Genomic DNA, 14,264 nt, shown 5'->3' with positions numbered 1-14,264 from the left:
CCTTCACCACCGAACAGTGCAAATCATTCTTTTCATTTTTCCAAACCAAAATCAGCAACATTTACAGCAATCTGACACCCTCATCAGCACCCCCCACCTCCCCTCCTGGTTCCCCCCCCTTCACCTCACAGCCCCTGTCCCACTTCTCCTCTGTGACCCCCATGCAACTGTCCCACTTCATGACTGGAATTAACTCCACCTGCACACTTGACCCAATGCCCTCCAAATGTGTTAAAGAGAGCCTCCCTGCCATCTCCCAGCTAATCGCCACTATCATTAACTCCTCCCTCAGATCTGGATCAGTTCCCCCCTCTCTCAAACTGGCTGCTGTCACACCCATTCTCAAAAGACCTGGACTCACACCTGACATCATGTCCAACTTCCGGCCCATCTCAAATCTCCCCTTTCTGTCAAAAATACTTGAACGTGTCATTGCCTCACAACTAAAATCCCACCTCAGCTCCAATGACCTCTTTGAGCCATTTCAATCCGGTTTCCGATCAAAACACAGCACAGAAACAACTCTTCTCAAAATCACAAACGACCTCCTCCTCTCCTCTGACTCCGGCAACCTGAACATCCTCATCCTCCTCGACCTCACCGCAGCATTCGACACCATCAACCACACCATCCTGCTGTCCCTCCTCGAATCATCACTCAACATCACTGACACTGCAGTCTCCTGGCTGAAATCCTACCTCACCGACAGACATCAGTTTATCAACATCAACAACTGCACCTCCTCCACTGCTCCTCTGTCCCAAGGCTTCCCCCAGGGTTCGGTGCTTGGCCCCCTCCTCTTCATCCTCTACATGCTCCCCCTTGGCAAAATAATTTGTCGCCACAACCTTCAATTTCACTGCTACGCCGATGACATCCAACTTTATATCTCAACAAAAACTATGACCCCTACAACACACTCCACTCTCACCAACTGTCTCTCAGAAATAAAAGCATCGATGCAAACAAACTATCTCCAACTGAACAGTGCCAAATCAGACATCATCATCATCGGCCCCCCATCCCGTATCCAAGACATCCAGAATTTCAACTTCACCATTGACAGCCACACTCTATCTCCCCCCCCCTCACATCCGCATCCTCGGAGTCATTTTCGACAGTCAGCTCAAATTCAACCACAACATAAATCACATCACCAGGACCGCCTTTTTCCACCTCAAAAACATTGCCCGTCTCGGCCCATCACTCTCCTCCTCTGCTGCTGAAACCCTGATTCATGCATTCATCACTTCACGACTCGACTACTGCAATAGCATCCTCTATGGCAGGGGTTTTCAAAGTGTGGGTAGGTGAGCCTCCCCTCAGAGAACATAAGAACAGCCGCGTCCCCCCTCCCAATTATTATTGCTGTTATTATTATTATTATTATTATTGTTGTTGTTGCTATAATGCAGGGGTATTCAATTGCATTTCAAAGAGGTCCAGTAAGAGAAAATGTAACTAAATGCTCTGTTTTCGCTGTCTACCTTCCGCCATTTGAAATTACTCCGAATGTTTCTCTCCTCTTGTCTCGTCTCTGTGTGTGTGTGTTTGAATCTATCGTGCTGACTGCACCGATTTGATTGGCTGAGTAGCGTCACCTCCTTAAAACATTAAACAATAACTTTTTTAAACCTTTTTATTTTTATGTTTTAAACATATTGTATAAAACTCCCCCACTACTTGGACTATTCCTTGCACCACTCTAGAATAAGCCCGAATGGTCTCAACAATATTGCATCAGTAACGTGCATTTGTTATTATAACAAGATCGCAAGGACACTGGTAGCGATCGGAAAATTGAGTGTTGTTCAGTTTGTGTGTTGTGGAACATGCGTGTCCGTGCATGAAAATATACCACACACCCAATTACAATTGCATGTTCAATTCACTACCCTGGAAGTTAATACAGTTGTTAAATTTGGAACAGCCTGTGAACAGCCGTTCTTCCTTGCATGTCAGTCATGTCAGTTCCTTTATGAAGTGTAGCAGCCTCCCTGTGTCCTCGCGCTGTCCTCACATCCCCGGACCCCCAGACTCGGAGGAGCACAGGGATGTCAGTATTGTTATGAAGCAGGGTATAGAGAGTACATTATTGAAATGAAAATACTATTTATTTACTTTTACAAACAGTGAGCAGCTGGGCAGCTGCAGCATGTGTATTGCAGCACATGTGTAAGCGTGCAAGCGTCTTTGAGTTGTAGAAAAGCGCTAGGCCTATAGGCTATAAATATAATGTATTATTATTATTATTAGGCCTATGTGTTGGAGATGTGTGGTTGTACTCTGTCTCACAGGCAGGTTGCAGTGTAACATCAGAGAAGACTGGACCAATTGTACATTCTCAAACTGCACCACTTACTAACTAAACTTTATTTTTATATAATTGTATTCAATAACCATAAGAAATTAAACAGTATGAAGTGATTTGTAAATAGGAATACAGATTTGACTTAATGTTTTCATAAATATATTTTTCTCGCAGTTTGTCATGGGACTTATTTTTACCCTCTCAAAGAACCGGAATCGAGAACCGAAAAGAACCGGAATCGAAAAGCAGAACCGGAATCGTTAAAATCCAAACGATAACCAACCCTATGTGTAATGCAGTAAAATCTTAACGCTCACTTACGTTAGCGGTGTCGTAAAAAACGTAGGAAAATGCAAAATACGATGGCGAAGAAGAAGATTCCAGTGGCCCCAATTTTTGTCCATTCTGGACAAGTGAAAAATGTATTCGGACAAGTAAATTGCCAAACTCACTTGTCCATGGACAACTACTGGTACTCTAAAAACTTTTTCTCACACTGCATGTTTCCCTTGTTTACATTTAGCTATAAAAGTATAAATTGTGATTCCATAGTCCTTTTTTGGTTTTGTTCATTGGTCATATAGTGGCTGTTACAACTAGCACATAACAGTGCCTACCAACCATGTTTAAAAAGTTTAGATTGTAAAAGTGATGGTATTTCGCTCACATGTAGGTTACTATAATAGGTTGCGGGTTGCTATTATCCTCCAAAGATTGCTATTCGTGATGTCACATTCCCATTTCCTATATCGGCATAAGGGAAGCTTTTGGGCTATATAAGCTAGATAGGCCTTTAATACCAAAACAAACACAATTCAAAGACAAACCGATTTAAACATAGATTTTATTTCCAAATGTAGATTTCAAAAGACAATAATATTTCAACATATTTTGAACGGCTCCCCAGAATAGAAAAGTCATTCGAAAACACCAAGATCATTTATACACTCAACATAAAGAATACATATTCACTCAAAAAGAGATACTATCCATTCTGTAACACGATTTTAACATAACAATTTTTTAGATGTAAATGGCCAGTGCTAATGGACACAAATTCCCTTCTCTGAATCAGATTGCAGAAGTAAAACCTGACAACATTTAATGACCAAATGCCAAAGTACATTTAAACCTGTTCGGAACCCATTCATTAACATTGTTTTTGTAGAAGGTATACAGGAATTATTTAAGCTGTGGACTTGTTAACGTTCACTTATCCATGCATGCTGGGCTTTTTTTTCACCCTTTTTATTTTTCACCCCAATGCTTTTCACCCTTCATTTTACTTCATTTTCGTCTATATACTATACTATACTGATTATATTGCAGTGTAAAGTAGAAATAAATTACCAAGAAAACGTTTATATTTCTAGACTGGATGTTCACTATACAGCACGTATTGCATTACAATGCTTCCATATTTGGCATTTGTAACAACTGGCTGATTGTGATAGAAGTCAAAAAGGTCACATTTCATCAAAGCAACGCGATGAAAGCACTTGCATCTATCTGATAGCATTTGTTGTTGTGAACACAGCTACCATGGAAAAAATTCAGCAAACTGTCTTCTACATTTGCATTAGCTTTTTCATTGCATATAATAATGTCCCTGAGTGGAAAGATTGCAAAGAGGAAAATGGGCTGAATTGCATTTTTAGGTTGCGTTTCGCCCTGATGTAAGATGCTGCCTGTCAACAATCCCCAAATGAAATTTACTGAGAAACATTATGCCTACAGTATCTCTAACCAGGGGAGAGGGGTATTAGGAGTTAAAGGCAAGAGTGAAAAGGTGAGTTTTGAAGGCTTTTTTGAATGACGTGAGAGTGTTGGCAGATCGGACGTGGCTGGGGAAGGAGCTCCAGAGTTAGGGGGATGCTTCTGCGAAAGCCCCGTCACCCCAGGTCCGGAGCTTGGTTCTGATTGCTGCAGTAGGTAAGCGTCAGCAGATCTGAGGCGACGGGTGGGGGTGTGTCGTTGGATAAGGTCACAGAGGTAGGGGGGGGGCAAGGTTGTGGAAAGCTTTGTAAGTGAATAATAAGACTTTATAGTCAATGTGGGATTTGATGGGGAGCCAGTGGAGATCATGGAGGTTAGGGGTGATGTGGTAGGAGTATCGGGTGAAGGTGAGCATGTGGGCAGTTTTGGACATATTGAAGTTTTTTGAGGATATATGCAGGTGAACCATAAAGAAGGCTGTTGCAGTAATCAAGACGGGATGTAATGAAGGCATGGATGAGAGTTTCAGCAGCGGACATGAGAGGGAGGCTCTCATGCGGGCAAGGTTCTTTAAGTGGAAGAAGGCGGATTTTGTGACCTGGTTAACACGAGGGAGAAAAGTGAGGGGTTGAGCGGGTAAGTGAGTTTGGGCCGATGATTATGAGTTCTGATTTGTCGCAGTTGAGTTTTAGAAGATTGTTTTGCATCCAAATTGTAATGTCGGTGAGGCAGGTGCCGAGTTGGGAGTGTGTGGTTGGAGAAATACATTGTGTTAATAAGTAGAGCTGTGTGTCATCGGGATAACAGCGGAACTGGAGTTAGTTTTGACAGAGGAATTGTACAAGTAGGAGGATGTAGATGATGAACAGAAGGGAACCAAGTACAGAACCCTGAGGGACACAATGATTGACAGGGACTGTGGGGGATTTGGAGTTGTTGATGGAGATGAATTGATGTCTGTCAGAGATATACTGTATATAAAGGCATGATAGCGTTACTGACTTTCTTTGAGACTCACCTATGAGCAGAGAAGTGTACTTCTTGTTGGCCGCAAACACACAGACACACTTTAAAAGGCTTTGATTATGTGTTGGACTTCCCATCTTTGGCCAGAGCACTCCTGCATTACTAGTGTATCTTTTTTTATCTCCAGACATCTTTGTGTCTCTCTGTTCTTTAACTCCTTGCCCTAGAAAAGAAAATACATGTAAACGGTATACACATTACTCAGTATGTCATCATTAAACATTCAGACGACCGCAACATTTTGAACAATGAGTCACCATGAGCTAACCCACCCTATCATTTCAAAGGGTGGTACATACCAAATTATGACAACTACATGCATTTTCAGATTTGGTGAAAACAGACGTGATTTGTGAAGTCATTTGATTAATATAGCGGTAAAACAATAACATTTCAGATATGTCAAAACACCAACGGTTAGAAATGAACACTCCTAGTGAAGGGTAATTTACAATTTAGTGTTAAATGTCCCATGACATGCTTTTCCGGTTATTACCCGTCCCCTTGTGTGTTATGTACATAACTTGTTTGCCCTGGTTCTCAAAGGAGCACCTGGAGATGTTGCTTGGTGCGCATCCTTAAAATGAAATAAACCGGAGCTTTTGAGGGGTACTTGACTTTATGAACGGGGGGGGGGGGAAGGTGCGCTAGTGAGCACGCTCATGAAGTGTTCGCTGTTCACTGTATGCCTCGCAGCAGGGTTACTGTGCGGAGCGCATAAAGCAGACCCTTCACGCGATAGCGAGGGGTAGAGCGAGGGATCGCAGATGCCGTGCGGGCGGATCAAAAAAATTAAACCTAAATGGCTCTCGAATTATACTCTCTCTCTCTCTCTCTCTCTCTTCTCTCTTCTCTCTTCTGTGATCTATCATCTCTCTCTCTTCTCATCTCTCTCTTCTCTCTCTCTCTCTCTCAATGTTGGTGCGCAGATGCGCTTTTTTTCAAATGATCCGGTGCTCCTTTTTTGGCGGGGGGCGCGCATGCGCACCAGTTATGTGCAGCCCTGGTTATGTAGCTTTTTATGCATGTAAACGGTCTGCAAAGTCAGAAACCCTCAAAGTACACCCTGTAGCGAGTAAAACTCTAACACAGAAAATACCTGTCTATGCTGCCCCAGAACGCCTCGTTGGAGATTTTTATTTTTCCATTTTTTTCTTCTCCTCACACACACACACTCACTCAGCCTTATCTTTTCTCAGGCTGTGAGTGTGTGGCGAACTGTGTGGCGAACAGCCTGGCTGGGAGTGTATGTGTGTGCTCAGGCTGAGTTCCGCGATGTCTCACTGTCTCGCAGACCCCACGCAGCAACCAGGAAATGACACAAGTAATACAGCTCACACTGTCCGCTCCTCGATCTTCAAAGGGCGGAGCAGCGAGCCCCGCAACGTCCCGCCAACACGGCACCCAGACCCCACACAGCATTCTCATCTGTTTGTCATTACTGGTGTCATTTTCTGGTTGCTATCAAATGCCATTGTAAGTTGTAACTCATAATCACTGATGTTCCCGCTGTGACGGTGGTGGACTCATCAGAACATAGTGGACGAGCTGACCAATCAGAGCACAGTGGGCTCATAGGGAGTGGGGGGGGCAGGAGCTCCAACAAGCCGTTTAGGACAGACAGTGAATACACATACTATACAGAGATGCTGTATGAGAAACCAATGTGATTTTGGAACATTAAACAATGTAAATCTATTCTAGTAGACCTCAACAATGGAATTATGATCAGTAGAAATGGCCATGTCATGGGACCTTTAAGAAAACGCTGTTCATTTTAGCACATTATGCTACGTTAAGGGTTTATTTTGATGCTAATACTTTAACAACACTAATATCTTTGAACACAGGGCTTTTACTAATAACAGTATTTTACCAGTTGCTTCTTTTGCTAGATTACATTTAATTAATAGTACCTGAGTGAAGTCCCAGTAGATCCCCATTTTCTTCTGCAGAGCCTCTCTGCAGTTGAACAGTCCTGGTTCTGTTTCTTTATTCCCAATGTCAGCTATACACCGGTTGTCATTGTATTTGTGGGACTTGATGCCGCCGATGTAGTAATAAGTAATCTAAAAAGTATTTTAAAAAACAGTTTTGGCAGTTAAATCAGCAGCAAATAGGACAAAGATTAAGGATTAATCTTGACAACCACTTTTAGAATCTTAACTTACCTGAGGTCCATAGAAGTAGCAATTGAAGGCAATGGGTGTGTTTCCCGGCACTGGGCCTTGGTCTATGCACATGTTGGTATCAAGATTCTTCATCTATAAGTAGGGGAGACAAAATAAAATATTAAAAAAGTAAAATAATAATAAATATTTGGGAGCTCAAATGTAGAAAACATTGCTGTGTAGGAGTGAATCATTAAAACACACACCCAGCAATAATTCTACCACCATTCAAAGCATTAGATGAAACTAAACGTACTCCTCCATAGGCAACTACGTTGTCCAAGGGATCCAACTTGGGATACACATTTTCCAGGTACCATTTGAAGGGTTTACAGTTCAACCTTTTCCTTAGTTCTTTCCTCTCCGTGACATTCCCAATGTCAATTCCATGATTCTGCAGGGAGTATGGTATAAATTGTTATTTTGTAGCTTACAGTTTTTCTCAATCGCTAAACCCACTTTTTAGAATCTAAATTCATTTCTTCAAAACAAGAGCATAGCCATCTAAACAGAAACACACTTGCCATAACTCTGAATATCTTTTGCAAAATGCACTTACATGACCAAAACTGAAAATACTGGTCACAAAAAAGAATAAGTCGATCGAAACAGAACAAATTGTCCTCTAATGAGACAAATGTGTTTTCATAACTGAAACTCCGGTCACCATAATAACCCATTCTACCATAACAATATACATTTCTTGCAAAGTGCTCTAAGGCACTCAAAACTAAAAATACTCCTTCCAAAACCAGATACCTTCTCCAAAAACAAACATTTGTCAGCTCATGAGAAGACTATTTGAACAGTCATTACTAAGTGGCACACTAAATACTGACTACAATCATCAATACACAAACCTCAAGCTATCGATATTGGAAACTGAACGGAAAACTGACAAGTTGGGAGAAACAAACTTACATATAGGAAAAACAGAGTCTTACTGTAACTATGCCATTGTTTTTATTGTCTCATTTTCAGAAGAGCACCGTAAAAGAAACAAAAGACGAATAGCAATACACTGGAAAAAAATAACATGGGTAAATGATGTAAATCAGCAGTAAAGCAGAGAATGAGATCTATATAACTTTACTGATCTGCTCTTTGGCGTCTGTCTGGCCACATAGCCTCATCTACGTCACAGCGTATGTCTTCCCTTGCAAGGCAGCGTGGGAAATATCTCCTTGCGTGTCGACACCACCCTTGACAGGATTCCGCAGAGATGTCCCGACAGCCAGCATTCATTGCGTCCAAAAGGGGCATTCTGTCATGAGGATGATGGTCATAAACCTTCCATCTCCAGGCAGAGAAGAACTCCTCAATGGGGTTTAGAAATGGGGAGTATGGAGGGAGGAACTCCATGGCCATGTGTGGATGAGCCTCAAACCATGCCCTCACGTCACGAGAGTGGTGGAATGCCACATTGTCCCATATGACCACGTGAACCGACCTCACTTGATCCCTCTCTTCTGGTGGCACAAGTCCGTCATACAGGACATCCAGGAAGGCAAGGACACGTTGCGTGTTATATGCTCCCATTAAAGGGATGTGAGCAAGGACGCCTTGTGTCGAGATAGCCGCACACAATGTTATGTTTCCTCCCCTTTGGCCTGGAACAAAGACTGTCGCTCTTTGCCCAATAAGGTTCCTCCCACGTCTCCTCACTTTGGAGAGGTTGAAGCCTGCTTCATCCACATATACAAAAACATGTGGTAATGCATTGCCTTCCAGCTCCATCATTCGCTAAAGAAAATGAAACAAACAGAGGACCGTTTTACATTACTGTAAGCAGTCAGACATACTAAAAATATAGGCAAGCCATCAGTGTGATTGAGGTCCTTACCTGTACATACCGGTGCCTTAACTCCTTCACACGGTCAGAGTTGCGTTCAAAAGGAACCTTATAGATCTGTTTCATTCTGAGGTGTTGCCTCTTTAACACCCGGTCAATGGTTGCAACACTTATAGACTGAATGTTACTGAAGACATCCTGGTCTGCAATTATTCTGGCCTGAATCTCCCTTAAGCGGATTTCATTGTTGGCCACAACCATATCAACAATGGCAGACTCTTGTTCTGGAGTAAAGGCCTTTCGTCTGCCACCAGAGCGGGGTGCTCTTTCAGTTCTATCAATAAATATTTGAGAATGTTATGTACTGTAATATAAAAACAGTGATCGAAACCTACATCAAAATAGAAATGCATGAAGTGCTGTAAAAAAGGGTTACAGTAGCTTACCTATTTTCGTGCCTGAAGATCCTAATAATGGATGCCACTGTTGATCTCGGTATATTGGGCTGAACCCTTTGGCCAGCCTCACTGAGGGACATGCCATGGTTTATGACGTGGTCCACAATAGTTGCACGGGTGTTGTCCGAAACTACTGTTCGCATTGGTCCCCTTTCAACTCTTCCACCACGCATACGTACAGCCCTCCCTCTTCCTCTCTGAACATGAGGGTTCCCTCTTCCTCTCTGAACATCAGCTCTCCCTCTTCCTCTCTGAACATCAGCTCTCCCTCTTCCTCTCTGAACATCAGCCCTCCCTCTTCCTCGCTGAACAACAGGGTTCTTTCTTCCTCTCAGAGCTCCTCTACCTACTCGATCAGCCATTTTGTTTACACAAACATCTTACTGAAGTGAGGGAGGTCTTTTATAGGATTCTCACTAATTACAATTACTATAGGAAATTCATTGATGTCAGCTGTGAGCAATTCATTTACATGGAAGTGAAGTACTCAATTCACCCCAATACAAAAAAAACATTTCTCAATGTGCAAAAAGGAAAAGACCACAATTACTGACTGTAAAAATGTTGTATCAGCTATAGCTAATCCTCCCCATATGAACATCTCAAAGACCTATGCAAGTCATATCAACACTATTATAGCTTTACCGGCACCATTTAAAAAAATATTTTAAGTACAGTCATGCAAATTCTATCATGTAAATGTTTTCAATGTAACATCATTACTGTAAGGTATACAGTACATTCCATGGAGTTACCTTTTTCAATGGGCTGATTGACTGATAACAAGTGTTAATATTTTGCACATCAAGTGTCAATTAGTGTAGCTATGGTCTAAGTTTATGAGGAAGTGTTATCCACTGTGAGAAGATTATTTGTTGTTTTGTAGACATGAGTTACACAACAGATTTTTGATCTTTGTGTAGAGAATTGTAACTTCAGTTAGAGAATTGTGTGATCTGTTTTGCAAAACACTGCTTAGCATCTGCATTTTGTGTGATATCAATGAGAAATGGTATACTGTTGTAGAGAAATGGTTTTCTGTTTCGATGGCTGTGCTGTTGGTTTGATGAAAGGAATTTTGATTCTAAATAGTGGGTTTAGCGATTGAGAAAAACTGTAAGTGATTGAGATTCACTCAAATATGCCCCCTTTATTGTCAGAAGTTAAGGGGGCATGGGAAAGAAATGCCCCCAAGAAATCTCAAAATGCACATAAACCTTTATCAATAGGGAAGGATATTTAAGTCATAGAAACATATTTTTAAAAACCTGTATGCTTTTAGCCTCAAAAATAAAAAATGTTAAAACAATTTACAGTTTATCCATTCTAAAAATGCCAGCAGGTTTGAGGGATTTCTTCAGCCCGATAGCCCCCGGCGGCGGGGGCAGACACAACAATATTGCACAAAACTGTGTCTCAGGGCTTATTAACATTTAACAACCTATTAATATGTCATACCCACTTAACGGGAAGAAACTCAGCTATCAGACAATATTAACAGTTTTTACCTAAACAAAACACAAGTCTAACACCAAGCGTCTAAATGAGCACTAAGCAAAGAAATGCTAGCGCACTTAGCACATAACTCACGGTAGCGATATGTTGTACTTCATGCAATCTGCACAAACTAGATACGAAAGCTGAGATTCCACAGATTCCATTGGTATAAGTATATCATCACTGTTTGACCAAGACTCACGGCAGCGAAAGCCAGGAAAGACAACAAACAACTTCTCTTTACGGGGCCAAAACGGCAAATACGTCTTACCTTTGCTGTTTTCTGATCAAGGGCATTAAAACGCATATAAACGCTGCTGGAGGTTAATCCAATGTCTCTGTGTCACTTTGAAATGATTACTGATAATCCATCATAACATTTATGGCAATAAACGCATTTTTCATATAGAGTGTAACGGAGCTTCCAGTTTTGGGCAAGCTGCGTGTGCATCATTCTAACTCATCAATGGTAATATTTAGATGGATTAAGGAACTTCACCTTGATTCTATTGGCTCTAACAGTTACAAATAGGTGTCAATCACCCAAATTGACCAATGTTTTCCAGAGATACGGCAAATACACCCAAATGTACCCAGAGGTGAGTCCGCCTGGACCTACTTTTTCTAAACCTCTCTAAAAAGGTCAAATGTAACTTGTTTTGCATTATTCTTGATACAGGGTACTTATTATATGTTATAGTTTGGATTCCTAAAGGTTTTTGGCTACTATCCCATCATTCAAGGGTGGCTTCTTTTTTTTTAGACGGAAACTATAATTTAGATTTTTTTACTATGTTCAATCAGGAATTTACTTTAAAATAAAAACATCTATATTGATTCTGACAATTCTACAGCCAACTCCCAGGTGTATCATTGCTTTGAGAAAAAAGATTATTCATTTACCCCTTTTAGAAGTGAATATATTATATAGTCATTTGTTCTGGGCATTTCATTTTCGAGCCTGAGGAACGCTTCAACTGCAGTTTTTTCGAGAATAATTCATGATTCAATGCTTTACGTATACGAAGTGCCACTTGTTAGGGGATAATTTGTTTAGGGTTCTCCTTCCTGTGCCCCCTGTTCCTTGGACACAGGTTATCAGCCTTGGACAGCTGCTTAAGGAGGGGCTGCTCAAACTGGAGTTATTGTTGCCAGTTTATGACCGGGCACAGCCCGATCTGAGAGTTTATTGTTTTGGGACATTTGGAGCACTTCCTTATCTTAGGCACAGAAGGCTCCGAGGTGTGCATTCTCTAGCCATAACCGACAACTTTAGTTGATTCAGTGTCTCCACCTGTTTAGTCTCGCTAAATGAGGAGTGTTGATTACACTCTCTGGACTAGTTAAAACCTCCTACTGCAGAAGAGATCTTCAGAATTTGCTTGGTATCTGCTGTGTCAACTCGTGGCACACGACATGTCTTGTGAATTCTCCAGGCGAAGCTCCAAATAAACCATCAGTGTTTGCCATCAAAGTTGCTTCAGAAGTTTCCATCACACCACTGAGAGCTTAGTAAAGGTCAAAATAATAGGGATGCCAGTGATTATTTGATTATTCGAATATTCGTTACAGTCTCCATAATCGAATATTATTTTTAAAAATCGATTTTATTTATATATATTTTTATTATTACTTATGTTTTTTTTTTTTTCTGGCTTAGTTTCAACCAAAATATAGACTAATGCTGATAATAGTAATAGTATTAATAATTGTAAATGGCCATTGGTCACACCACCAGTTTGTTTTACTGTAAACTTGGAGGAAGCCTGCGTGCAGAGCAGACTGCTGCTGCAGCACGCTACACACCGACCCCGCCCCCACAACCCCCCCTCCCTCACACGTGTGACTAAAGATGAACAAAGCGGCAGGTAAAAAGAGTTCAAGGAGCTGCATCATGTTGATGTTGGTTTATTTGTCGTTTATTTTGTTTGTGCTGTTAAACATGTTCCAGTAAAGAAAACAACGGGGGGGGGGGGGGGGGGGGAACTACTTCAATACTGCCTCCACATGTCCACACCTATACGAGCAAAAAACAAAACATGGTATCCTTTATACTCATTTATCAAATAGAATAATTGTTCTGTCATCAATAACATTAGTGCAGGTGCAAAGCACACAGTTTGCAGGACACCATCTCTTCCTGGCAAAGTTGCCAGACAACCAGCAAAGACTCCAGGAAGTTACCAATAAAGAAATAGCCACTGTCCACATCTCTATCCTCTGTAACATACTGTAGCTGTTCACCTCACAATCATTAAAACAAAGACACAGGTTTGGATAGGCAACGCTTACTCACTCGAATTCCCAGCTCCACATTTTCACCACCGTACACTTTCATTCCCTCATCGAGAACTCCAATTTCTCCTAGATACTTCCTGTCAGCCACTAGGATTCCCATGACAGATGGACTCCTGAAATAAAAGGAGTAAACTGTGAGTAGTGTATCATTTTAAACATTCTACAGTGGAATACATCAGTTTCATTTCAAATCATCAAGAAAGCCTCATCCAGGTTAGGCCTATATTTGTTTGAGACATGTAAAACAAGACTGGATACACTTTTACTTACTTTCCAGGCAGTGAGCCATCCATGAGTTTGTAATAATCGTCGGAGAAACTCTCATACATGCACCATAAAGCCCAGTCGAAGGCATGTGCGGCCGGTTCGTATGGAGAAACTGTAAGGTCATCATAGTTGACTTTGTCAAACACAGGGGACGTCACCACGGTCCGATCCCCCTTGATCTGCGTCAGCAGAGGTTCAGCCCTGCATGAGTGAAAGGAAGGGAGGAGAGCAGGTTCACTTTGATCATTTTTCGAGCATATATTATAGGTCTCTGTGAGCCTCTCCGCTCACACAGGGTTCAAAATAGGGACGGAAAGAGCAGGTTGTTTGATCACATGCGTTTATTAGCTCCAAACAAAGTATACACGGGTCTCAAACGTTGCCCGTGTGGGAACCTTCACAGGTCCTTTGGCGACCTTCCAGGATCCCGCCTACTGCAAAACAGACCAGAACCAGGTTACGACACACTTTTATTCCGTCACTGATTACCTTATTCCGATCAGCTGTCTGGCCTCCGGCCGAGCCACTCCCTTCACTCCAGCAGCCGGCACCCTAACCACACCCCGCTGCCACAGTCTCATATATGAAAACATGTCTATGAATTGTTTTGCTCAAAATACCAAACAGATCACCCATTCTAGCCATGCCTCGTACCCCTCTATTTCAGCCCTATTAGAGAAGTGCTGATTCTGGGAATCACAAAAAAATTGAAAAAAAGGAGGGGGAGC

The 14,264-nt window shown here is 41.8% G+C and overlaps 1 protein-coding gene across 1 annotated transcript in view; it reads right to left on the bottom strand.

Moving 5' to 3' along the window:
- Positions 1 to 5,096: 5,096 nt before the first annotated feature.
- Positions 5,097 to 14,264, bottom strand: part of LOC307029699 (putative polypeptide N-acetylgalactosaminyltransferase 8) — a gene marked incomplete at both ends in the record, with an annotated part of 20,694 nt that continues 11,526 nt past the window's right edge. Inside the window, 7 exons of the mRNA XM_079665777.1 lie at positions 5,097 to 5,216; positions 6,970 to 7,122; positions 7,225 to 7,317; positions 7,481 to 7,618; positions 12,959 to 12,988; positions 13,268 to 13,382; positions 13,540 to 13,737. Of these exons, the coding sequence (XP_079521903.1) occupies positions 5,097 to 5,216; positions 6,970 to 7,122; positions 7,225 to 7,317; positions 7,481 to 7,618; positions 12,959 to 12,988; positions 13,268 to 13,382; positions 13,540 to 13,737 (847 nt within the window). The remainder of the gene's footprint in view (positions 5,217 to 6,969; positions 7,123 to 7,224; positions 7,318 to 7,480; positions 7,619 to 12,958; positions 12,989 to 13,267; positions 13,383 to 13,539; positions 13,738 to 14,264) is intronic.

The sequence above is a fragment of the Notothenia rossii genome, assembly GCF_949606895.1.
Source record: "Notothenia rossii genome assembly, chromosome: 2".
Classification (NCBI taxonomy): Eukaryota; Metazoa; Chordata; class Actinopteri; order Perciformes; family Nototheniidae; genus Notothenia; species Notothenia rossii.
This window is presented reverse-complemented; position numbering and strand designations above follow the sequence as displayed.